Source organism: Patiria miniata, unplaced genomic scaffold, assembly GCF_015706575.1.
Source record: "Patiria miniata isolate m_02_andy unplaced genomic scaffold, ASM1570657v1 HiC_scaffold_6, whole genome shotgun sequence".
Lineage (NCBI taxonomy): Eukaryota > Metazoa > Echinodermata > Asteroidea > Valvatida > Asterinidae > Patiria > Patiria miniata.
In genome coordinates this window covers 8,934,437-8,961,388 of record NW_024037073.1, presented here as the reverse complement: position 1 = coordinate 8,961,388, position 26,952 = coordinate 8,934,437, and the positions used below count along the sequence as shown (strand labels likewise).

Sequence of the window (26,952 nt, the reverse complement as noted above, 5' to 3'; positions counted from 1 at the left end):
TAAAAATAGAGTATTCAAAGGTCATTGACCCCTCAAAGGTCACCAGGGGTCAGATATGAAATGCCTCCATATCTGAAAAATTTTGTCATGGCATGAAGAACCAACATGCGAAGTTTCATGTTTTTATCACAAAATGTACAATTCTGTCCCTATGCCACACCACTATAGCAAATAGAAAGGTAATTATTGTTATGTTGTAGCTTAACGTATTTACGTTAACGTATGTACGGACATTTAATACAATTAAACATTGACCGAGGAGAAATAAATTAGCGGCTCAAAACATCTATGCCAAAAAAGTCAAATCAACTTTCACTGTGTGGTTTTGTTAGGGTTTTGTCCCTTAATTTTTTTTATCCGTTGAAAATGATTAAGCATGGTACCGACAAAATGATGGCAAATTGTACATTTATGGCCATTGTAGCTATATAGCACGGCGCATGAATCCATCATTGAAAATGATAACAAAAAATCACGGCATTTTTAACAATCTGCCATCATCTGCGCAGAAATCTGATGTCCCTTCAGGGCCATGCACCATTGAAAATATTTTAAGACATCACGGGGACATCATGTGACAGGCACGTGGGCACACATGTGACGCCGACCAAAAATTGCGACGCCAAACAAAATGCACCACCAAAAAAAAAAAAAATGCGATGTCCAATTTTTTTTTTTTTGTAAAAGGTAAAAAAAATGGACACGCCAAATAATGTGGCACATACGGAACACCATATTTCATGGTTCCTTTAATTACATTTTGTTTCCAGATGAGGACACGTATTCTTTTCAAATGGGAATGGGACCCCACAACGTTGCTGAAGATGGTGGATCTATTGAGATCCATGTGACGCGGACTGGACCCCACAACTCTGCCAATTCTGCAGTGGGTGAGTAGCATACTCTGTTACATTGAACTTTTATTTAGACCAATCCGGGCACGCTAACAAGGGCCCCCTCCAATGGCGAAAGCATTGTGCTAGCTATTGTTCAAATAATCCGTCACAGGACAGTTGCTTTGTACAATAGATTGAAATGGTGATTCCACTGAATTAAGGGGGCCTTGTGAGCGTCTTGTAATCACGTGCATTTTTGATTTGATAGTTGTCTCTCGGGAACCGAGGAAGACGATGGGTGGGCATTGTGGCTCTGGAGGTCGGAGTTTGATGCGCAGAAGCGATCAGGACATGGGCAGGCGCTGTTCTGTGTCGCCGGTCACGTGCATCAGTGAGGCGCTGGCTAGGGCTCGTGGTTGTTGATGCTTTCCTGGTCAATGCACACCAGCTGGTCAGGTCTCAGCCACCAGTCCAAGGTGTCGAGGGTAGCAGTCTGCCCACTTAAGGTTTGACTTGAGGTCGTCCTTATATCTCTTCCAAAGTTGACCCTGGCTGCGACTGCCTATCCCATCTCTCTTTAGAACTGCTGCCGTGGAATCCCAGACTCACCCATGCGGATAACGTGGCCATCAGTCCATCGAAGCTGGGCCTGGCAGATCTTGGTTTCCGTGCTTTTATAGAGCTGACATTGTCCACGACTACAGGTTGGTGAGGCGATCCTGCCAGTGTATCTGCATGGTGGACTGTAGGGAGTTGGTATGAAACTGTTCTATCTGATTGAGACGCCTAAGGAACAGAGTCCAGGTTTCACAGTCGTGTAAGGGAGGAAAGGACAACAGCATTGTACTTTGGTGGAGAGGCGGATAAAAGTTGTGCTGCAGAACCTGACACGGAGCCTTCAAGTGCCTGGCTGCAGGTTTTTTTGGATCCTCTTGATTCTGTTGTCGAGAGACCCGTCGTTTGAGATGGTGCTGCCTAGGTACTTGAAGCTATCCACTTTCTGCAGGTGAATGCCGTTGATGGTATTATTAATACATGGCTGTGGAGGAGTGCTGTTTGGTGCAGGCTGCAGGAGGTCTTCCTAATCTCCAAGGCTGATTGTCAGGCCGAATAACTTTGATGCTTCTGCAAATCTGTCGACGATTGTCTGTAGGTGGTTCTGGGTGGGCCATAAGGGCACAGTCGTCAGCTAACAACGTCTCTGTGATGAGTCTCCGCAGTTTTTTGGTCTTTGCTGTAATGCGTCGGAGGTCAAACGATGAGCTGTCCGGCCGGTACCTTAGGTAGACCCAATGTTCCGTTATATCTCACATCATGCGACATCAATTGGTTAAAGAATGGATTAAAGAGCATAGCACCGGAGCAAGTACACAGCCCTACTTCAAGTCGGTTCACCACCTGATAGTACTTGTCATCGGTAAAGAGCTGATGGTATTGATGAACTTCGATGGGTATGCAAGTTTTCTGAAGAAACTCCACAATTCATCCCTGTTGACAGAGTCAAATGCTTTCGTCAGGTCAATTAAGACGGAGTACGGGTTCACATTCTACTGAAGGCACTTCTCTTGCACTTGCCTCACTGTGAAGATCATGTCGACAGTACTGCGGTCAGGGCAAAACCTCATTGTGACTCCAAGAGATTCTCATCAGATACTGTTGGGATCAGGCTTTCAGGAAGATGCGGGCCATGATTTTGCCAACAATGGACATGAGGGAGATACCCCTGCAATTCCAACAGTCTGCTCTACCTTTGGTCTTGTACAGTGCAACTATTGTGGCGTCACAGAGGTCAGGTGGCATTTCTTTCTCTTCCTAGATACTGATCAGGAAAGCGTAAAGTGCCTCCAGTGATTCTTCGCTATTAACATAAAGTCTCTTGTACATTTCTGCAGGAATTCCATCTTGCCAGGCGCCTACTAGTCACAGTTCATCTGTTTGGTGGCTTTTCTTGTTTCTTCCAGGGATGGAGGATCATCAAGTTCTTCATGCTTTGGCTTCTGAGGGATCTGTTGCTGATGCAAATCTTGTCCTTGATCAGCGTAGCTCCCTCTAAAGAAAGCAAGCGAACGGAGCCTGACTTTAAAGGCCAATGACTGATTAGATTGAGTTGAAGAACTGCTTCGTATTGTTTGTAGCAGCAAAACTTTAAGCACTGTGTTCGTGATGAGATTATGTTCTCCACATTGCTCAGGAGCAAAAGGCCGTACCTGTTCATCTTGCCGAAGTAAACCCATCCCATTGACTTTAGTCACAGCAAACTCAAGCATTGAAGTCTACCAATAATTTGAGCCTGTCGCTGACTGGGACTGAGCCCCGGATTAACTTGTGATAGGCATAAAACTGCTCGGTGGTCTCCTCCGTGCGAGTCAATGTGGGGCGAATGCACGGATAACAATCGCATGTCGCTTGTGGCTGACAGGCAACTCAGTGCAAGATCCCTACTCTGCAAGACTGGTGTCGCTTAGGGCTGCAATGTCAGTGCTGTGATGTAAAAGTTGTTTGGAGACTAGGGCTGCTTCCAACGGGGCCTCGTTGAATTGTCCCTGACCATAGGAATACGGGCCTTCCATGTTCTAATAAGGAGTTTCTTTCTGTTTTGGTTTCGACCGCATAAATGGATGATCTGCCAGCCGCGGCAAACTGGCCAGGTGTTTATGGGGCAGACGGTGTTAAGTCCACCTTTTCTGGGCCTATATATTAAACTGTGTACTGCAGCTGCGGTAGACTAATTTTACATCCTGCAGCCGCAATCAGTCCTTCACATTGGTCTTTGGCCACCTGGTCTTGTCGTGGGCGAGTAACTGTAGGCAATGGATGTTTCGCGGTGCGGAGGGGTCCGAGTCTAGCCCGTTTGAGGTCAGCACGTATTGTGCCCGGTAGATTTATGCAATACCGTCCTCGTCTGGGTTTGTAGGCTTGAGAGCCAGTAACGGCAAAGTCAAAGGCCCTCTGAGCGGGTGTGTCAGGGTCCATACGTAGGACATGGCCTAACATTGACCATCTTTGCTTTGTGACCTTTGATGAGAGGGGTTCTTCATTTCACAGTTCGTATAGTGCCTGGTTGCTGATAAGGCTCTTTGGCCAGCAGTGACCTGTGATGATACGGAGGTTTCTGCGGTGGCACGCATCCAGCTTGTCAAGCATGGCTTTGGGTACTGCCCAAAGCCATGCTTTCTGGGCCTCTTCCCATCAAAAGGTGAGCAGCGTTGTTCTGAAGACGACTGCTTAGTCGACTAGATGCTGACTGGCTGATATTCTGCGCCGGGTACAGAGAACCACAAATGGTCCCAGGATGCAGGTTCGTGACTACAACTCCCAGTGGTCACCACATATGTTGCTTCGCCACTCCCCTGTCACCGAAGGACTTGCAGAACACAAGAAGAGGGAGGAGAAGTAGGACTGCCCTCAATGCTGACTGCTTTGTCGAAACACTAATTACCGAATTGACATCAAGTCTACCACCGCGTTGCAATATTAGACATTGGAGTACTGGACAACGCGAAAATGTCATTTTCTCAGAATGTCATTTTCTCAAAAATCATGTTTATACTGTTAAGAAAAGAAATGCTTCCCTACACTTTGAAAACACATCTGACTGAGAAGCTGTTTTGAACTTGCACATAGCTGATCCTATCTGTTGTCAGCTAGGTGCAAGTTTGACTGTTTTCTAGTGTAATCTATAAACTAACTGTATTTATAGTGAAAAAAAGTTTTTTCCCCTCCATTTTGTTGACAGATGTCAGCTCAGTTGATGGAACAGCAATAGCAGGAGATGATTATTCGCCGGTTTTACAAACGTTGAATTTCACTTTGACGAAAAACCTAGTTAGCGTTTACGTGACAATCCATGATGACGAGTCCGCTGAGGACACCGAGTGTTTCACACTGAAACTGGAGAACACTGGCTACACTGGGCCACCAACTGAAATTTGCATCGTTGACAATGAGGGTGAGATATTACATCTAACTCGTAAAGGATTTTTTTCTTATCCCTCGGCTATATCTCTGGTTTTTGTTTCAGGAGATTCGAAGGATTTTTTTTTTAAAGAGATGACACAATAGGAGGGCACTATTAATCGGGTTAACTCTTTTGTGTTTACTCTTTTTTCCCACGCCAAATGGTGTGAATCCTTCAGTCTCGCCGGGAGACCATGAATAAATAGTGCCCTCATATTCTATCAGCTATATCTCACGACTTATGTTTTGGGATAGGGGACTGTGATAAATTTTGAAGTAAATGTTCTGATTCAGGGAAGTCAAGCCCATGTGAAACGAAAACAAAGTTTAGTGGGTTTGGACGATAATGGCGTTTGAACTATTCTGGTGCCAGTGATGACGTTCCGATCGAGGACCAAAATACTGTTTGAATACCCTCCAAGTCTCTTTATTGGAGCAATAACAAGGCTGTGCTCTTCAAAACAAGGACGCTTTCATTTTCACATGCTTACCATACAACGCATTAGTGACATTTATCCCAACCAATGGATTTCGAGATATCTTGAAATGAATTTCGCGATATCTTGGAATGGATTTCGAGATATCTGGAAATGAATCTCCAGATATCTTGAAATGGATTTTGAGCTATCTTTAATGGATTTCGCGAAATCTTGAAATGAGTTTTCGAAATATCTCGAAATGGACTTTACGATATCCTTAAATGGAATTCGAGATATCTTAAAAATGGATTTTATAGTAATTTATAAGATTAGCACTTTAAACCCCAACTTGTTAAAGACCCAATTCTAAAAGTGAGGTGTTCATGCTATGAAAAGCATTTTCATATGAAGGGCATTTCATATATGACCTCTGGTAACAGGTCAATGAACTTTGTATGCCCTATTTATAGATATTTATAAGATTCATTATTCAAAACCCAACTATTTCAGGACCCATGTCTAAAAGTTGGCTGTTTGTGACATGAAAAGCATTTTCAAATATGGGGACATCATAATCTGACCTTTGGTACCCTTTAATAGGTCAATGAACTTTATACCTTATTTTTCGCTATTCATTTATATTTATTTGTCAAAACGCCTTTTTTGTGACCCAAGCCTCAATATTGCAAAAGAAAGGTATTGCACCTATTATTATACAGTCATGTAATGAATTCAAATCCCACAAAAAAAATTGGGGTGACATCTGACCTCCATTTCCCTTTTTTAGTTGGCAGATGCCACATGTTGCGACTGGGATAGAAGACTGTTGGACTTTATTTACAATGTAATATGTACAAATGTCTGACAATAGTCACTCTTCTCTACTTATTACACTCTGTGGTATCTAGATGGACTTGAGTCACCACATTTTTAGCCTTTTTACCGAGCCCACTGGTCACTGTAAGAGTGAGATTCTTGTCCAATGTACCTTTTGTATTCTGTTGCACCCCTGTCTACCCTTCAAAAAAGGGAAATGGAGATCAGAGGTCATAACAAAATTGTCCTTAGGGTCTGAATTCATGACATGCTGTAGAATAATACTTAAAATACACTTGTTTTGAACTATTTAGACTTTAAGTCATGAATGGGTGGCATTTGGAATATTAAATATGATAAATAGGGGGACGTTCTGTTTTGGTTGAGTGTATTTTTGTTTTGGTATTTTTCAGTCTGGGCATACAATTTTGAGCAGGCATCCTACTCTACAAATGAAGGAGATGGCCCTGTTGATATCACCGTTATACGCACTGGAGATTCGGCTTTGGAGAGTTCACTTGTTGGTATGTTACCTATTTAGTAAGACCATCTGTCATTGATACTGTAATTCTTGTCTTTTATAAACACTATCAATAGCTTAGTTCAGTTTTTCAACAAAAATACACAACATACAGCAATACATCTCTGAAACCAAATACAAGACATTTGATTCCATTTGGGATAGCCTTACAAGACGCGTTATGTTTTCCATTTGGGTCTTTTTTAAACAATACTAATAAAAACACCACTTTAAAACAATCAGGTGCTTTACAAATTTCCCGTGCACCACCCAAAATTGCATTGTAAATAGAATATTACCCAATTTCGCAATAACCGATACACGTACTAGCATATATACAATAACCACAAGCTCTTGAAACCTAGATAATTATCCCTGGTGCATTATGTGTCTTAGATTAAGATTGACTCACTTGTCATGTCATTTTTTAATTTTCTGGAGTCCATATTGGAGGTCAATTAAAACAGGCTAACACTGCCCGGTGATTCTTGAAATTGGAAGTCTATTGCTTAAACATTTTCAACATTATGAAAAATCCATTTGTGCAGGTCCCAGAGGGCCAGCCCAGAATCCATTTTGTACCTGAATGACAGACTTATTAACTGACTGACTGTATGTAGCTTGTAGCCTACGTTGGTCTGTAACGAACTTTATGAGGCCTTACTACTTGTGATGTAGCATCTACATGAGTCTGACAAGACTTGTTGTATGTACTCTCATGATGTGTTTGTGTAGGCAATATAAGTCAAGTCTCCAAGCGAATGCCGACGCATGGGAGGAGTTTTCATTTCCATCAAATTACTACTGCTGACATCCTATTCTGTGAATAGTTTAGCCATTCTGAATCCATTGAATGTAGGTCCAATGTTGGGGCTTTTAGGACCTGCATTAATATGCTTGCCTTGTCTTGTTTCATTATAGATGTCGTGAGTTCTGATGGAACTGCTATCGCAGGACAGCATTATGTTTCGTTGAATACTACCCTGGACTTTACAGATACAAATAACACAGTATTCACGGTCACAATAATTGACGATGACAGCGTGCAAGGCACACATTGTTTCAACTTGTCTTTGGTGAATCCAGATCCAAGCGATGGACAAGTTGGTGCTGATACAGAAATCTGCATCATTGACAATGAAGGTACAGTTAGAAGCCCGAGTCCTCGTCAGGTCAAAACAAATCATTACTCCAGCCAGATATGATTCCTGCTTGATTGATTTTATTTTTTGGTGTTTCCATCATATTGCTGTCACCCGCAATGTGGGAATCAGGGTAAATTTGGAATTTGCTATGGGCAAAGTGGGAATTCCAACACTGCGCGGCAAAGTGGGAATGTTGTCTTTAATTTTAACATCAATAACTCTTCATAAAATAACGTGTGAACCCTTCGCTGGTAGAGGGAGGTATTTGAATATTCATAGGCTTTTTTCTTTTATTCTGTTACATGTACCACCTTACCCACAAAATTATTTGGATATTATTCGTGAATTAATTTGGACAACATCCCCTTGCAATAATTTCGAATTTACTAAGATTCCAACATTGCGCTACACCGAACCTGGGCAACGTGGAAATTTCGTTCAATTTTGATGTAATTTGCTATAGATAAGGGCTGTTTAAAGTACCCATTAGTAATATTCCCACATTGCCCTACTACCGAATCCGGGCAAAGTGGGAATTACGGGTAACTGTGATGTAATTGTTATAGATAAGGGCTGTTCAAAGTACCCACTGGTAATATTTCCACATTGCCCCACAGAACCTGGGCAAAGTGGGAATTACGGGCAATAGTGATGTAATTTGCTATAGAAAAGGGCTAGTTGAAATTACATCTTGGTAATATTCGTACATTGCGCTGCTACGAAACCTGGGCAAAGTGGTAATTTCTGTCAATTAGACGTAATTGCTATAGTTAAGGGGTGTTGGAATTACTATTCATACATTGCACTACTAACCTGAGCAAAGTGTCAATTTCGATCAATCTACTACACATATAAGACGTGTGTAAATGAAACATTGGTAATATTCCCACTTTGCCCAGATTCGGTTGCAGTGCAATGTAGGAATATGAACAAAAATGGGCAGTTTGGCTGTTTGACATGGGCACAGTATGCTCCTGTGTAAATGATCGCATGACAGTCATCAAAGTGCGTTGAAAACTTCGTACAATTGTCAATATGTAAGTTTTGGATGTATTCCTACTTTGCCGGGCAGCACTGGAGTTCCCTTCCCTTATTAACTTGCTCATGGCCATTTTGCAGATGTAGTCAAGCCTGTCTTTGACCCATGCCCTCCTGTACATTACTGTGCTTGGTAAGAAGTCATCATAGATCATTTTTGTAATATTTTTCTACAAGAGGTTTTTGAGAGGTCAGGTATAAAGATTTTTTTTCAGAATTCCCTTCAGTGAATTTGCAAAAATTTCTTGTCTTTCAGACAATGAAGATCCCTACTTCAGCCAAAGATTACTTCAGCCAAAATGTGGTTCCCGCTTTTCAGTTTTGATTTTAATTTTCTGTTATTTTCCGCCGTTTTGCTATTTATTAACTTGCTCACGGCCGTTTTGCAGATGTAGTCAAGCCAGTCTTTGATCAATGCCCTCCTGTACTCCAAGCAAGCTACCCAACTGACTTGAACCTCCCAACAGCCGTCGTCAGCTGGACTCCACCAAATGTAGCTGATAACAGTGGAGGAACTGTCACGGTCGATGCCAGTCATATGCCAGGGGAGGCATTCGACATTGGAGTAACAAGAATCACGATGAATGCAACTGATGAAAGTGGCAACATGGAATCATGCGTGTTCAATGTCACTGTTGTTGGTAAGGCCATATACATTTATTTATCATAATTGCATGGGACTTGAATAATCATAAATGCAGTTTTGCTGAAATGTCTTCTCCCTGCTTTGTGCTTGCCTTCTCATGTTGACATGATACGTCTCTCAACGGAAAACATTTTTCTTTTGATGACCAGACGACCAGCGACCCAATGTGACCTGCCCTACTGGCTTCACACTCTACACTGATCCACAATCCAATGTTAGCACTGGTGGCTGGTCTCTGCCTGATGATGCATTTGATAATTCAGGTGTCTTCACTGCGACATCGTCACTGGATCCTACAGAGCCACTGGGTGTTTCTAATCACCACGTCTCCTACACTGTTGTGGATGCAGCCGGCAATGACATTAATTGTGATTTCTACATTACTGTGCTTGGTAAGAAGTCATCATAGATCATTTTTGTAATATTTTTCTACCAGAGGTTTTTGAGGTCAGGTACCAAGAATTTGTTTCCCAGAATTCAGTGAATTTGCTTAAACCTCTTGTCTTTCAGACAACCAGGATCCCTACTTTGAGCCATGCCCAGCTTCGTTCACAGTTCAAACTGACCCACAGCAGAACACCGCTAATGTGTCATGGCCGCCTGTCATTCCGATGGACTTCGTTGCAGTTCAGGAGTATAACTCCAACTACCAGCCTGGGCACTTATTTCCAATTGGTGACACAGACGTTGAGTACAACGTGACCGACACGTCAGGGAATAAAGGTTCCTGCTTTTTTGTGGTGACAGTTGAAGGTATGTATTTCAATGTCAATGTCTTTCATTCTCAATTTCCAAAGATTCTCATTTCTATCGATGTGGCTTTAAGAATCTAAGTTGTACAAAAACAGTGTTTGCTTTGAATAATGAATAAGGATTGGAAAAACATTGAGCAGGCGGAGGTTACCCACGTGCTTCTGTAAAAACTAATCGTTTTGTCCCACATTTTATCCTACTGCTTGCTACTTCTTATAGTCTCACAGAATCCTGTGTTTCAGTTTAGTTAAACAGAATTGCTACCACCTTTAAATGCACACTCTGATTTTTTTCTTCTTCAAATATAGACATGGAGCCTCCTGCTATTACTTGTCCCAGTGCAGCCATTGTTACTGACACAGACCCTCAACGGAGTGTCGCTAATGTGACATTTGTCACGACTGCTGCTGACAATAGTGGGGAGTGGACAGTGTCATGCACCCCAGCCTCGGCAACCAACTTCCAAGTTGGAGTGCAGAATGTCATGTGTATCGCCACTGATCCCTCGGACAACACCGAAACCTGCTCATTTGCAGTCTTGGTATCAGGTGGGTGATTAAACAAAATCAATCTCGCAGGGCGCTGCGATTTCCCTCATAAAAGACCTGACAGAAGGAACTTTCGATCAATTCACTCCTGTGTCAAGTATTGTAGGAAAGGCTCATCCTGAAACGACTAATACTCATACTTGAGAAGAGGCTCGAGCTCGTTCCATTACAGGCCATATTCCGATCCGGAAGGTCATGCAGACGCCATTTTCTCAAACTCACAGTGTACAAAGAAGACGAATAACTAATTTTTGTTGGTATGATTGTCAACAAAATGTTAACTTTCAAGCTTTTGTAAGCTGATTTTTAGACGATTCTGTTCAACATTCTTTTAACATCATATGAAATATGTCATCTGCTCTCAGACAATGAAGATCCGGTCTTCGATACCTGTCCATCTGATATCACACTCAATGAACCACTGGAGAGTTTCGTAAACTTCACTATCATGGTCAACTGGACACGACCCGGGGTGACCGACAACGTTGGCGTGGTTCGATTGGATGTAACTCATGAACCAGGCAGTGTCTTTGGCATTGACAGTCACCTGGTTATGTACACAGCCTACGATGCTGCTGATAATATGGCTACTTGTCAGTTCAACGTCATTGTGAATGGTAGGCTCGTTTATTATGCTCCTCTACTCACATTTGTGAACATTTATGCTTTAGGCCTATGTACAGAAACTCAAAAGGCAGTAGTAACTTTTGATGAAACATATCTGCAAAAATGAATGTAATGTTGAGCACCTGTCACCTTCGCATTATCTGATAGGGCTTGCACCTGACGAAAAAGATGTACCACCTAAAAGTTGTACCACCTAAAAGTACACGTCAAAATATCCAAATATTTGTACTTGCACATTTCTCATTGATACTTGGTAAATTACTGTTCTCCCGTCACTCCCACAGACGTGCAGCCGCCAGTTATTACCGGCTGTCCCGTGAACCTTCCTAGGTTCCCGACGGACCCCACTCGGGATACAGCCAGAGCATTCTGGGATGAACCTCAAGCTTCAGACAACTCGGGCAGCGTAACTCGGACCTCTAACTATGATGTTGGTGATGCGTTCCCTGTCGGAGATACCGTGGTGGTGTACACGGCAGAGGATGGCAGTGGTAACGCCGTCAACTGCAGCTTTGTTGTCCAGGTCTATGGTAGGTGCAAAAACCAACCATTAAACCTCGGTCTTAATAATATGTATTACATGACAATGAAAGGATTTCGCTGTTTGATTAGAGTTCTGTTTCGCTCTTAAATACATGTACAATGTTCATGTTATCTAATACCATGTTTTACCAAACACTGACCAATCACCAGCTATTCATGCAAGCTGTCAGTCGCAATACGAAAATGTGTTTGACTTCCTTCATCAATAATTAGGACTACCTTCTAGAGTACCTACCACGTCTTATGAACGTTCTTGTACCACAGATAATGAGCCTCCTACATTTACTGGCTGCCCCTTCCAAGGAGTCACCAGTGACACAGGTCTGCAGAGCGATCGTGGAGTAGCTTCGTGGTCAGAACCACAAGGCACAGATAACGTGGCGGTAGCCAGTGTACAGTCAGACTACCGGCCAGGAGATAGCTTCCCATTGGGTGCAACTGTCGTCACATACAATGTGACTGATACCGCAGGATTGGTCGCCGAATGTGCATTTACGATTACCATTTCGGGTAGGTGTAAGCGCGCAGCTCTTTTTGCTGGCACCATTGGCGATGATGTAGTGATTTCCGGAGTGATTGTTTTTTAAAAGATAATGTCACATTTGTTGTTTTCCCCAATAACAGATGGTGAGAATCCCAGCTTGACCAACTGCCCAGCGAGTTTCACTCTAACGGTGGAGTTAGCCACAGACACAGCCGTTGCAGATTGGACCCCGCCGACTGCCTCGGACAACTCCGGCACAGTGACCCTGTCTACGACCTTTGAACCCGGCCAGTCACTTTTGCCTGGTGAATACAGCGTGACGTACACCGCCACCGATCCGGCAGGCCGGACAGCAACATGTCCTGTCTTCACTATCACTGTGGAACCAAGTAAGATAGTTTGCTCTTGCCGACCGGATCGAGTCCTGCCACTCGTTTTGACGAATACTAATGACACATGATTTTCACATACTAATGTCTGTATGACACGTTCACTGTGGCTCCATATGATGCTGATCGAGCGTGATGCAGAACGGGCTAGAAGGTAGAATGTAAGATGGTTGAAATGGTTTAAAGGAATCAGTCTGATTTAATATAGGCCCTGATGAATCTTAATTTGTTTTACGATGCAATGTTCTTCCATTGATTCTGCTTTGCTTCCAGATCACAATGAATGTTCTCTGCCAGAAGTCATGGGGGAATGTTCATCTCGAGGATTGACTTGTGTCAATCAGCTGGAAGGTTACACATGCGACTGTCCCACCGGCTTTTTCAAGGCTGGAAACTCAGATAACTGCCTGCGTACGTATGATGATTTCTCGTTCAAAACCCCTGAAAATAATTCAAGAGAGGGTGGTCCGACAACTTTGGCCCACAAGGGTATAGACCAGTATAAAATAAATTACTACCGAGGCAAATGATAAATAGGCCTACCCTCTTTTCTAACAATCAGAACAAACACCCCAAAGTCAAATCCCGAAGCCCAATGCCAAGTTGGAAAATGAGCCTTCCACTTTACTGCAAGATTCAGCACCTTTGGGGTCAAATGTCATAATGATTTCTCGAAAAATACATCCTCAGTGTTCAGTTCTGATCTGGAACCCTCCTCGAGTTTTTCACAAACACTGAAAATGAAGGCCCACAAACCTCTCTACCAGGACAAGTGAAGACGTCACAAACATTATTCAGTCAGCATAGGCATTTTAGGTCATTTTACACGAACTTAATTAAGGCCGTGAAACAAAAACATAAGACATTGCAGAGGTATGATGAAGCCGCCCCTGATTGTTTCGAGAAAAAAAATTGGCCAAGCAATCCATGTGTAAAACAGAAAAACGGAGTGTTTAAACCCCAAATCTACAAAACTTGAACTGCATTTATAATTATAATAACCTAAAAAAACATACAAAGTCCTGATTTTTTTAACAAACAGAAGGAAGAATGTTTCGTTTTACTTTCGTCATTGTGGAGATCAGCAACAGCCCAGCTGTATTCACAAACGAGCTCACTGATCCCACCTCAGTTGCGTTTCTTTCACATCAGAGACGCCTTGAGAACTTGGTAAGAGACTGAAGAATTAAGAGTCCACATTGGATAATGGCCGTGGACGTTTGTTGCCTCGATTTGGTCTAATTATTGGTTCAACATCTCATAATTTGTTAAGGTCAGAATTAACGGCTAAGTTGGAATGTGCTCCGAATTACCGATAATTACCAAGTTGATCACATCAAGTTAAATAGTAATTGAAAGTAGAATGACATCAGTCTTTTCTCTAAATGTTTCGTTTCTGTGTTGTTGCAGTTCAGTATTGCCTTCGGCAATCTATCCGAGTTCGGCCGCATCATTGTCTTGTACTTCTTCAGTGGTAGCATAGGTGTGGAAGCATTGATTTCAGTCAACGGGAACTCCACGGCCAACCAAACGGAGGTGGAAAATTCCATTGATGCCGCAATCTCAGCAGATAATTTATTCTTAAATTCAGAATATAAGCTGAACCCCAGCGCCACTACCTTTTTGGAAGGTACGTGGTAGGCTTATAAGTATAGCTGTTTTAGGCCATAGTGTTCAAATACGACTTGCTATAATAGTTAGGATGATACTACAGGCCTACAATGGATCGGGTATGAAACTGTGTGTATATACGTTACTGACTGAATGAGATGCATAAATAATTAGCATTGCAATGTTAATCAGACTCCACCAAGAAATTAGCGTACGTAATTGTTTAGATTCTTTAAACATGTACAAACCGTCACCGAACAGCGTTAATGAAAAAGCTCCCTTTGGGGGAAAAAAGCAAGTCAACAAATTAAACTCTATTACTTGTAAAAGGACTTGAAACTTTTAAATGTAAGTTGCGATTGAACGATTATAAAGAACAACTTTCCGTATGTGTGCATAACGGTTATCGGTGAGTTTACTGATAGCCTTATGATAATGCAGGATGATGACCGTTGACTTAAGTGGCGCATCTATTTAATGCAATCCTCGAAATTTACCTTTGTGTTCCATTTAAAAAAATATATATCTTCTTGTTGGCATTTTTAAGGGCGGTTGGTGCCCTTTTGGTTTTTATGCAAATCCGAATTTCCACACTCGTGGGCAAAACTGTGATATCATTCGGGGCGGAAACTTCTATTTCACATCTGTTTCAGCATAATAGTCATCAGAATATTTACGGGCTTGCCTTGGTTATTTTTCAACTGTCAGTGGTTCATTGTCGTAAATTTCAGCATGACAGCAAATCAATGAGAAAACTGTATACACGAAACGATTTCGGATTTGAGTTTACAATTTGAAGAGAAAAAAATCCTAATCTGAAGGGTGTTCCTGAAGTGATATCACAGCAACAGCACCCTCAGTTGTCAGGAAAAGCATGGAACATTTCAAACGTTTAAAAGGTGCACTAAAACGTTTACCCGAAAGGGTTATCTCACAGTTCCAACACATTTCAGAGGACTATATATTTGCTACAATTAAGTTCCAGTGGGAAAGATTTCCACATACGAAGTTCACTTATTTTCCTCTGTATTGACTAACAAGCCCCCAGATGGCAATTTCATGTCATCAAAGTCAATTTGAGCAGTGAGAAAATACAAGCATTTTCTTAGAAAACACTTGTGAATTCTTGATTTTTTGTTTCTTTCATTTCGACAGAAGTTTGCCCGGACGGGTTCTGTGACAATGGAGGAACATGCCAACCCAATGCTTCCAGCTACCTCAGCTCCTGCGTGTTCGTATAACCTGGTTGATTGCACTTAAGTTGACTTCTTCTTTAGCTTTCAGAAATGTGAATGGCACAACACAAAATCAGTCCGCGATCATGAATTAACTGTAGATTATCCTCCATTAATCGATCCTACAGTATCGATCCTTACAGCGTATTAAAAGTACTATTTTGGAGGGGGGGAAAAAGACGTTGGAGTGTAGTATTTGTTTTATCTTTTGATGTTCAAAATTCAAATTTTCGTCCAATAGTTGTTGAGCAGTAGGGAAATGTTGAGTGGGTTTGCCTTTTCAGAGCATTGGCAAATAAACACAAGACTGGTTGTAATTAACTCCATCACGAGGCAAACCCAGGTCTTACCACTAGTCACATCACCAGGCAAATCACAATTGTGATCCAATTAAATCACATGTCAAATCACAAGTTATAATCACAAGTCAAATCGCAAGTCAAATCACAACTAATGATGACAAAGACCTAGGAATGCCTCTGTCCACAGTGACAGTTGGTTGGAAACTTTTGGTGACTTGTCAGATAAAGAATACCATTGGTGGCAAGCACGTTCAATACATTTCCATTACAGAAAATACCTCACCTCTGTTTACCTACATTTGCATATCAGCGCGCATGCGCACAAACATTTGCTGAAAAGAATAGCGCCCAAGCCACACCCTCATTGTCCACTGCATGCCCCACGCCCACAAAGGACCCTGTAACGTAATAGCTCGCCCTAGTTTTTTCAGCGACGCGTAGTGTAAAGACGTACAATTTTTAGCTGTTCTCGCTGTGATTTCAAAATGGCGGACTCCGCCAAAACCAAGAAGAAAACCGTCTCTACTGGAAAGTCACCCTCTACTCAATCCAAGCGTGATAATTCCTCTGCTACGACTGGGTCCAATCTCCCGGGTTCGGCAGTTGGAATTTCTCCAGGGTCAAAGAATTCTCCAATGAGAATTACGGCCACTCCCCGACAAATCCCGCATTCTTACGGCAGTCTGCAGGAGCACATGCACGCTTCGGAACAACAGGTCGACTCGCATGTGCAGGCGGGACGGCGGGGCTTGGCGTTCGAAACCCAAAGGTCCCTCGGTAATCCGACCAGCCCCGCCGGGTCACAGAGGCTTGGGGCACCACCACCACCACCATCATCTTCAGTCAGCCATACTACGGGTTCGTATTCTCAACCTAGTTTTACAAGCGAATCTCGGCGAGATTTTCTTCATCACTCGGAACCTCACACGTGGTCCTTTTTCCCGAACGATCCTCGTCACTTCGACCACAATACTCGCACTCCGTATCCACTCAGTGTTCCAGCCTACGACCCGCGGGTTTATCCCCAGACTTTTCCGATGGGATTTTCACACCATTACACACCTTATCAGGGTAATTCTTCACATTCTCCGGAAGATCATGGCATACCTTTCACAGGACAAAGCTCCGTTCTCCGCAACGCTTCGGTGAACACACCAGCCGGGCGGGGAGAGAACGCCGCGATCCACGGCGCCGTTCCCGGTCTCGTGCGCGGTCCCGCTCGGACTCCGACGATCGACATCGGCGCCGACATCGTTCTTCTCGTCATGATCGTGATTACTCACGGTCGGATTCTGGTCATCGAAGCCGACACTCACATTCTAGATCTCCTTCAAGGTCTTCTTTTTCCTCGGGCCAGACAGTGGGTGAAGATAGTCTCTCCAATGTCCAACGGGCTAATCTTACGATGACGGAAGTGGGTAAGATCCTTCAGTTTCCACCCCCTTCCCCAGGCGAATCTACTCGACCTTCATATCGCAGAGATTCTGGTACTCATAAATCTAAGCCTTCGCAGCCCACTTTTCCTATTGATAGAATGTGTGCTGACTCTATGAATGAGTCCCTTAGTCAGGTGCAAAACAAGCAATCTCTCTCTTGTGGACCGAGCAGGTTTGCAGGCATGTTCAACACCAATAAAGCGGACACTGATAGATTTTTTTCTACCCCTTCCTTGTCTTCTGAGGCCAAAGACTTGCTGAGACGTGAGAATCCGCAATCTCAGAAGCAAACTTTTGATGCTAAGACGAAAACACTTGACAAAAGAATTGCCTACTTGGATAGCCATCTGCGTCAAGGGGCCAAAGTGGCCTCTTTCTCCATCCTGTTATCGGATACCCTTGCTCGATGTTATGGAGATCCTTCCTTGTGTGAGCCATATAAGATACCCGAAATGTTCCATTTTTTGGATGATTGTCTGAGTTTTTGCCTCAAGGAATTTAGTTTGGGTTTTGCTTCAACTTCGTTGCTGCGACGTTCCCTTGTTGTAGACAAGTTGTTTCTCCCTTCACTTGGGGCGAAGGATCGCATGCTAGACCTTCCCCTGGCTGGGCATGATCTCTTTGACAACAGGTTCGATGAGACTATGTTACAGCCCTACAAGAACAATCAACGCCCATTTTCTGCCGACAAGGGCTCCAACCAGTCCAAGAATCAGGGGCATCAGGCTTCTTCGTCTCCCCCCAGCTACACCAGGAGACAGCCTTCCAGATATTCGCGGCCTTTCATGTCCCGGGGGTCGCGAGGTAACAAGGGCCTTTGACTACAACGCAGTTTTCAGCCCTTCAGCTTCGGGTCCAGTAGGTGGTCGTCTTGGGGAGTTCAGTCAAAGATGGTTTCACGTAACCTCGGACATTTGGGTTCTTCAAACTATCTCGACAGGGTACCGTCTGGAATTCGCCAGCAACCCTCCTCTTCAACCTCGAAGACGACCAACTCCTGTTCCCTCAGATCCTGCACGCCGGGCGACTTTGGAGAAGGAAATCTTCTCTCTGATAGACAAGAACGCAATCATTCTGCTTCCAACGGGGTCCACTCTTGGCGTCATCTAAACTCTGGGTTGGGAAGCTCACCTGGACAATCTATCACGGGCCGGCACATGGTCGATGGACGAGAGTCTACTTCACATCAATCACCTAGAGCTCCGGGCAGTGTACAAGGCTTTAATTTCCCTAGAGTCCGAAGTCCTCAACAAATTAGTTCTAGTCAAGTCAGACAACTCCACAGTAGTGTCTTACATCAACCGCCAGGGGGGAACTCACTCTCCGTCTCTCTGCCTAGCCACTTGGGAGCTACTCAGCGGGTGAATTCCTCGCCAAATATCTCTTCAGGTCACCCATCTGGCCGGGAAGAAGAATATCCTCCGACAGATTGGTCTCTCCACCCTCCTGTAGTCAAACACATCTTCAACATACTCGGAACTCCACATGTGGACCTATTCGAGCCTTGGTTTCCTCGCCTTCTGGATCTCCTGGTTCACTCGCCCCTCATACTTCCCAACCGGCCAGACCTCCTGTCACAACCCGGGTCTCACATTCTGCATCCGGATCCATCCACTCTCCATCTTTGTGCCTGGATGCTCTCAAAGTCTCCTTCCGATCAGCGGGACTTTCGGAGGAAGCTACGTCCTTGGCAACCAAGAGCAGACGGAGATCCACCAGAAGAACTTATGATAGTAGACTTCTCCACTTCACCAAATGGTGTGAGGAGAGAGCTGTCAATCCCCGTTCTGCATCTGTAACCTCGATTGGGGATTTCTTTCTTCACCTTTTTAATTCAGGCCTTCAAATTACAACAATTAAGGGCTACAGATCAGCTATTGGTGTCCTTCATCAGGGTTTCCATGATGGCACAACAACTTCATCCAATACATCAATTTCTCACATGATACGTGGTATGTTTAATGATCGGCCTCCTACCAGGAAGCTGATACCTTCATGGGATCTGGGCACCGTCCTGTTATCTCTCTCCAAACCTCCGTTTGAACCAGCAGGTAGTTCGTCCCTTCACCATCTTACAGTTAAAACCATATTTTACTGGCTGCAGCTACAGCTCGCCGCAGAAGCGAACTCCATGCTCTGTCAGTGGAACCAGGCCATATTCGATGGGAACCTGGCGGTGTACGACTAATTCCAAGGGTAGGTTTTCTCACCAAGAATCAATCAATGGGTTTCTCACCACCCGACATATTTGTACCAGGTTTGACATCGTTCTCTTCAGTAGCGGAGGATAAATGGTGGTGCCCCGTGCGAGCGCTCAAGTACTACATTGCTCGCACCAAGCCCCTCAGAGGAGACATCAAGCAACTGTTTATTACGACCATCCAGCCTCATCACAAAGCCTCTGTGACCACGATCGCTCGATGGATTTCGGTGGCCATACAATGCCATTCCGACCATCGAGGATCGAAATCAGGAGCCCACGAGACACGCAGCATGTCGACTTCATGGGCCCATCTGCTTGGAGTTCCTCTTTCACAGATTATGAAAGCGGCCTGCTGGAAAAATCCTTCGACTTTCACATCATGCTACCTGAAGGATGTCGTGCAATCGGAGGGACACATGGGCAAGAAAGTCCTCCAAGAAACAGCACGATCAGCAGCCCGCTCAGCCCGCACAGCTCCTTTTAAATAGATAGCCAGCTCCCGGGTAGGTCTAGACAACCTTTGCATGTTATTTAGAATTGCATGTAGGCCTAGTCTAGACTTTCAAGTACCACTGCATGTCCCCCCCCCTTGAGACTTTCGGTGCTACTCTGCAAATGTAGGTAAACAGAGGTGAGGTATTTTCTGTAATGGAATTCCTAAAATCCAAAGGGATTTTCCATTCTAGTAAGAAAATACTCACCTCTGTTTACCATCCCTCCCTTTAAAAAAAAAAAAAAAAAAAAAAAATAGGACGAGCTATTACGTTACAGGGTCCTTTGTGGGCGTGGGGCATGCAGTCTTTTCAGCGAATGTTTGTGCGCATGCGCGCTGATATGCAAATGTAGGTAAACAGAGGTGAGTATTTTCTTACTAGAATGGAAAATCCCTTTGGATTTTAGGAAGTATAAACTATAATGAGAATGTTTCGTATTGTTTGTACCCTCGTATTCTGATTGGTACGTTTTGTATCCTTATTTGTGTGTTTTTTTTCTCTAAAATTTTCACGCAGAAGGGTCCAGCGTATGGACTCAATAGGCCTAGTATGGCATCTGCGAAGACATTGTTTATAACTTATAATGACGATTTCATCTTTCAGGTGTCCTGCAGGTTATAGTGGGAACAGATGTGAGACAGTGAACGGTACGGGTAACCAATTAACAGACGCCTTGTTACTTGAAACAGCTTAAAACACCTTTATCATTTCAATTTCGACAAAATGTTTCGTAATAAATAACGCCGCCATGTGTTCAATGGTGTCCATTAAAACAAAGAGCCGAATTTTGAGGGTTACATGACTATATGAACTTTTTCCTGACCAAAGCCACAAAGATTGGCAACTTCTTTTTTAAACTCAATTTATATTACATCTATATTCGAAAATTAGCGGTAAACTTTCATGGTAATTATCTCGGCCAGAGGTTACTCTTCCAATATGGAGTCACGCAACCTCTAATAATGCACTGTGTTTGGTTCACAGATGCCAGCCTCTCCACTGCAGTCATTGTGGCCATGATTTTGGGCATTACGGGTCTCATTATTATTGTCCCTACCGCTATGATTGTGTGTCTGACGATGATGAAAAGAGCAATGCTGGCCAGGGGGAATATGCAACAGAGCGCCACCATGCGCCCATCTGAGCGGCGCATGGCAATGTACGATGCCCCACACCCTAGGATTTACCTGGTGAGTGCCTATAGCTGTTCTTCTTTTCTTCACTCTTGTTGGGTCATTTGATACAACTACTCTTTGTCCTAGACTGGATGACATTTCGGTAATACATCCATTCCCTGCAAAACGTAATAACGCTGCCGTGCAGGTAGAGGTCGCTATCAACTAATGGGAACCTCGGCAACGTTAGCCAGGAACTACCAAGCATACCTCACAAGCGGACATTGGCTCGATAGCTTGAATGCCTCTTGAAGATGGATTGAATAAGTTTCTGTAAGATCTATTTATTGTAGTTATAGCTTTGATACAACCAATGCAGAGAGTAGTAACATAAACTATAGTGCAATGCTGTTGTTTTGGAGTGTTTACTTTCCGAAACAGCTTTTATTTTCGTTTAGATTTCTTACTTTTGTTTCTTTTTCAGACTTCTGTCCACAGTTTTTGTTCACATTTTTCTTCTGTCCAGGACTTTTTGGCACCTTATTAAATCTGATTGCCTTTATAGTTAGCACACACTATTTACAATTACATTGCAATTGATAGAAGGATTGTTATGTAATAATACCCACATGAAAGTGTGATTCAGAAAATAGGCTCTGCAGCAAAAACTACTGGACCGAATCGGGATAATTGGTATCATAATTGTTCATCGATTGGTAGGCTACAGGTGGTTTGAGTCAAGGTAGTGGTGGTATGCGGTTCCGTTTTGGGGGGACCACCCTGTATGAGGAGTTAATATGCATACGAGAAAAACGAACCCCGAAACAGCCCTGTGTGCGTGCAAGCACGTGTCTAGTTGTTTTTGTTATTTTAAATTTGTTTGTGTTTTTTTAGGGGTAGTGTTTTTTGTTTGTTTTGTAAATTGTGTATGCTGAAGCATCGAAATTGTTTGTGTCTCATTAAATATGCGTGTTATTACAGAACAAAGGCTTCAGACCGTCTCGGTCGGAATTCATCATCCCTTACGTCGCCCGGTCGGAGGAGGCGGACATTCCGGTAAGTCATCCCCATAATTAATTGGGAGAGATCCAGTTTCATATTTTTAGTAAGATGAACGTTAAAAGATATGAAAATAGTGGCCTCAAGGATGGTAATACCTCGAGGATGAGGCCAGGATATTTCCCTTATACATTTTGATGACCAATTTGAGCCGTTGGATCACACACTGTTCCAACCCTGATTTTTTTTAACTGAATGAATCCAAATGCCAACACAGTCATGACATCCCTTCAGCAAATATAAGCAGCAAAGAAGTGTATACTCCTAAAAAGGGGTATTGAAGATCCCCACGGCACATACCTACTAAAAAAAATATACTTGACACCAAAAGGTGCCAACAGTGGAATCAAGTGCGCGTATGCACGAATGTTAACATATTTTTTTGTGCAACATAAAGTCAACCCCTTCACCCCCCCCCCCCCAAATGGCGTCGACATGGCATTGAATGGCGGAAGTTTCCCTCAGCAATGCATGCGGATGGATTTGTTAATGGTGTAAATCGAGGACACACACGTGCAACATCGTCGATGAATTAAGGACAGGACCAAATCGAGGACGACCTCGATTAGAAAACGTGTACAAAACCAATGTTGCAAAAAAGTTAGTGTATAAGCAAAGGAAAAGGGAAGAGGAACAATAGAAAATCCTCGATTTACACCTTAAATAACGGGTATGGGTGTGTGTGTGTGCAAAGTGTGTTCCACATTCAAGAACTCTAGTGACAGGTACCGATATAAACGTATGTGCACTGACTATTTATCTTAGCAGAGTTGGCAGACTCTTTTTATCTTAAAATCCGTTATTTTGTCTATTATCTCTTGCAGCTTCGCGAGATGATGTCGAGAGACGAAAGCCTTTACTACTAAGCTGAGTTGTAATGATTATCATTGGCCTGAACTGAGGAAAAATCATCGTAACTTTCTTAAATATAAATACAGTTGACTAGTTGTAGGTGCCGTTAGCGACAGTGTTTGGGATTTTTTCGCTCGTTTTTTTCCCCCAATGGCAGTGTGACATCATTTCTGCCCTCAGCTCTTATTTGATAGATGTAGTTTAACCTTTGACCAAGCTGCAACGGCAAGTGCAAACTAAATATTCCTTCTTTGCTCTTGACAGTACTGTATCAACATGCTTTGCCGCTTCGGAACCCCAAATGTTTTGGAAGAGAATAAGGTCGGATCGGAAACACTTGGCCTACGGTCGGATATAACACACGAGTCCACGGGAAGTGGTTGCAGCCGCTAGCAAGTGGCAGCCATGGGTGCGCGTTATTCCCGGCCGTAGCCAAGTGATTCGATACGGCCTAAGCAAGCACCAGCGCCCTTACAAGCGATCAATGTTTTGTTTTGTTTTTGACATGTATGGTTTTTTTGCTTTTTAAATTCTAATAGAACTACGTACCAAGTCATATTTAAATACATTAATTTTATGTAGTGGTATTGCCATCAACTGTTATATTAATGAATACTGCCTACTTGTATTGAAGGGACCATGAAATTTTGGACACCCTCTAAACATGTAATAATGCGGTCTCATAGTCCATGTATAGTGTTTAATACCTGCAGAAACATCCCTGGTACAGTCAAAATGGACAGAGGGCTAGCTGTGGTGGCTATATGGTTGCAGGCCAGTAAATAGGTCCAAAATTGCCTGCGTCGGCCAAATCACGATGTACATGCCCTCAAATTCTTCGGTATTGAGCATATTGGGGGCCATGAACTTAAAAAATTTAAAAAAAAAAATATGAGTGGAAGCCGTGCACAGGACTGTGAGCTTTTAGTTCTGTGCAATTTGATGAAATTGGGGCCCTAAAAGCACTCTATTTTGCAATGGAGTGTAGACATCATTTTTCAAAATGGTGATGGGCTTCAGGACTATTTTAAGGGATGATCATCTTCGGATGGGAATTTCTCCTGAAATAATTAGTTAATCCCCCAAAAATTGAAAAGAAAATGAAAGATGATGAAATAAGCTTTAATTTGATGTGTGTCTCGAACACCTTGATTAGTTGTGAGTATTTCTCCTGAATTTCTTAAGTGCGGGCATTTATCATTGGGGTCTATGGCAGTTTATTTACTGGTCTGCAACCTTTATGGTTCCTTGCTAAAATGGCGGACGCAAGCGCTTTATATGCCACGACAGTGTAGTGTTTTTTTTTATAGAGGCGTGACCTTGGGGGTGCAGCGTTTCAAATAGGGGTCATCAATGGCAGTTCCGCAACAATTTCCTCCCAAATCGGAAGGTACCGATATACTGTCATCCGAATAAAGCAATTTTGAGCCCAAAAGTGGGGGGGGGGGATTTGGGGGTTGGAAGGAACTGGAACTCAATTAACTCACGTTGGGGGCGCCCTACAGCATGTCAACCGCAAAAAGAAGGTTTGTTTTCAGGCCAGAGATATCGAACTCAGATAATTTTTTCTCCCAATTTTTTTGATGAAATACGAGTCATACATCCTTCCTCATGCTTTTGGATTTTTTTTTTCAAAACGTCGCTTCTCTAAAGGTCAGGCAAGTAAATCGGTCCAAAATTGCCTACGCCGGCCAAATCACGATTTGCATGCCCTCAAACTCCTCGGTATTTGAACATATTGTGGGCTATGAACTTTTGGCTATGGGTTTGTAAACAATATGGGTGGAAGCCGCGCGCAGGACTTGGGGCCCTAAAAACGCTTTATTTTGCAATGGAGTGTAGGCATCGTTTTTCAAAATGGCGATGGACTTCAGGACTATTTTAAGGGATGATCATCTCCGGATGGAAATTTCTCCTAAAAGTCATCGGTTAACCCCCCCCCCCCCCCCAAATTGAAACGAAAATGAAAGATGATGAAATTGGCTTTAATTTGATGTGTGTCTCGAACACCTTGGAGTTGTGAGTATTTTTCCTGAATTTTCCTGAATTTCTGTAGTAGGGGCATTTATCATTGGGGTCCATGGCAGTATTTATACTGGTCTGCAACCATATTGGTCACTTATCAGAAGTGTATAAGTGAACAGTGTATTCAACCTTGTTGTTGTTCCGCCATTTTATTACAGGTATGTACCTGTTCCTTGATTTTTAGCTGTTTTGGTGTACACACCGAAACAGCTCTTGTTTTTGGTGTGTTTTTTATCTGTTCCTGATTTCAATTGGGAACAGCTATTGTTTTCGTTTAAGTTTTTTTTCCTTTTATTGGCTTTTTCGCAATTCTTGCATCATCGTGTCATCGTGAAATCATCGTACATGTAGGTCACGTGACATATCGATTTGAATGTTCATTTTTTACAGTCTTATAACTACATGTATTGAACTATTGGACCGATTGGTCTCAAACTCGGTATGTATATAGTCAGGGAAGTGTAATACCGGTAGATGAAATTTGATATGTTATGGTCACGTGACCTTCACTTCCAGTTTGACCAGAAATGGTAATTTTAGACCCCTTTATCATATCTCATGAATTATAAATCTGATTGGGTTGAAACTTCACAATAATACAAAGCTATATTGACAGATAATTATATTGCATTATTATTACTGTGCACTTTATTATTATCATGTTATGATGTCATGAATATTTAATGAGGCAACCTTTACAGTCTTATAACTATAGAACTATTTGACCAATTGATCTCAAACCCGGTAGGTATACAGACAGGGAAGTGTTCTAGATGAAAATTTGTATGTCAAGGTCATGTGACCCCTACATGTACTTCCGGTGTTACCGAAAGTGTTATTTTTAGATCCTAATAAGCATATCTAATGAATATATATTTGATTGGGTTGACACGTTATATTAGTATTAAGCAACATTAAAGGATAAATACATGTATGTTGCATTATTATTAATGGGCAATTTAATGTTTTCATTTTATGACTTCATGAATATTTAATGAGGCAATCTTTATAATTCTTTAACTTTAAAACTATTTGACCGATTGATCTCAAACTTGGTAAATATATAGACAGGGAAGTGTTATAAATGAAAATGTGTATGTCAAGGTCATGTGACACCTACTTCCGGTGTTACCGGAAGTGTTAATTTAGACCCTATCTAACATATCTAATGAATTATAAAATTCATGGGGTTGACACCTTATAATAGCATTAAGCAACATTAAAGGCTAAATATTATGCACTACTTTTGATGGGCAGTTTATTGTTTTCAGGTTTTGACGTCATGAATATTAAATGAGGCAATCTTCATACATGTAAACTTATAACTATAAAACTATTTGACTGATTGATCTCAAACTTAGTAGGTTTATAGAGAGGGAAGTGTTATAAATGAAAATGTTTATGTCAATTTTATTAATTTCATTTTTTTAATCTCATCATTATCATTTTGTTTACGGTCCAATACAGAATCAAAACTGGAAACAGCTCTGTGGTTGTTCACAACCACAACCTCTAGTTAGCTGTTCCCAATTTCAATTGCGAACAGCTCTTGTTTTCGTGAATTTTTTTTTCCCCTTTTCGAAGGGCATTTTTTACTCTTTGCCAGTAATTCATTTACACCAATCTTTGTCCAAGCAAAGACCCTAATTCAAACAACATTGTGTAATGATGACGTCATGATGACGTCATCCGGTGTTTATTTATGGGCAATTAAATTGTGACACATAAGAAATCAACCGTACGCATCCGCAGCATTTTGTTGCCGGCAAGTGGTAGAGTAGGTTGAGGTCTTTATTTCATTCAGTGTGCGCTAAATCACGTGACCCTTGCTTCCGGTCGAAAAAGGCCAAAACCGGAAGTGGCTTATTATTTGAAAGTGGTAATAGGTATGAGCTTGCT

General features: G+C 42.5%; 1 protein-coding gene across 3 annotated transcripts in view; it reads left to right on the top strand.

Moving 5' to 3' along the window:
- LOC119743000 (hyalin-like) overlaps positions 1-23,963 on the top strand; it is a 28,730-nt gene extending 4,767 nt beyond the window's left edge. Inside the window, exons 1-21 of one of the 3 annotated variants that reach the window (XM_038219300.1) lie at positions 840-890; positions 2,729-4,229; positions 4,573-4,785; positions 6,442-6,552; positions 7,470-7,691; positions 9,121-9,372; positions 9,527-9,769; positions 9,888-10,130; positions 10,439-10,678; positions 11,044-11,295; positions 11,590-11,835; positions 12,113-12,358; positions 12,473-12,721; positions 12,995-13,132; positions 13,764-13,891; positions 14,132-14,351; positions 15,488-15,563; positions 20,606-20,649; positions 20,987-21,192; positions 22,099-22,173; positions 23,001-23,962. In XM_038219300.1, coding sequence (XP_038075228.1) covers positions 4,118-4,229; positions 4,573-4,785; positions 6,442-6,552; positions 7,470-7,691; positions 9,121-9,372; positions 9,527-9,769; positions 9,888-10,130; positions 10,439-10,678; positions 11,044-11,295; positions 11,590-11,835; positions 12,113-12,358; positions 12,473-12,721; positions 12,995-13,132; positions 13,764-13,891; positions 14,132-14,351; positions 15,488-15,563; positions 20,606-20,649; positions 20,987-21,192; positions 22,099-22,173; positions 23,001-23,042 — 3,558 coding nt within the window. In that variant the 5' untranslated portion in view covers positions 840-890; positions 2,729-4,117 and the 3' untranslated portion in view covers positions 23,043-23,962. Of the gene's footprint in view, positions 1-770; positions 891-2,728; positions 4,230-4,572; positions 4,786-6,441; positions 6,553-7,469; positions 7,692-9,120; positions 9,373-9,526; positions 9,770-9,887; positions 10,131-10,438; positions 10,679-11,043; positions 11,296-11,589; positions 11,836-12,112; positions 12,359-12,472; positions 12,722-12,994; positions 13,133-13,763; positions 13,892-14,131; positions 14,352-15,487; positions 15,564-20,605; positions 20,650-20,986; positions 21,193-22,098; positions 22,174-23,000 lie in introns of those variants that run through there. The other 2 variants (XM_038219299.1, XM_038219301.1) reach the window with 2 other exon arrangements.
- Positions 23,964-26,952: the final 2,989 nt, after the last annotated feature.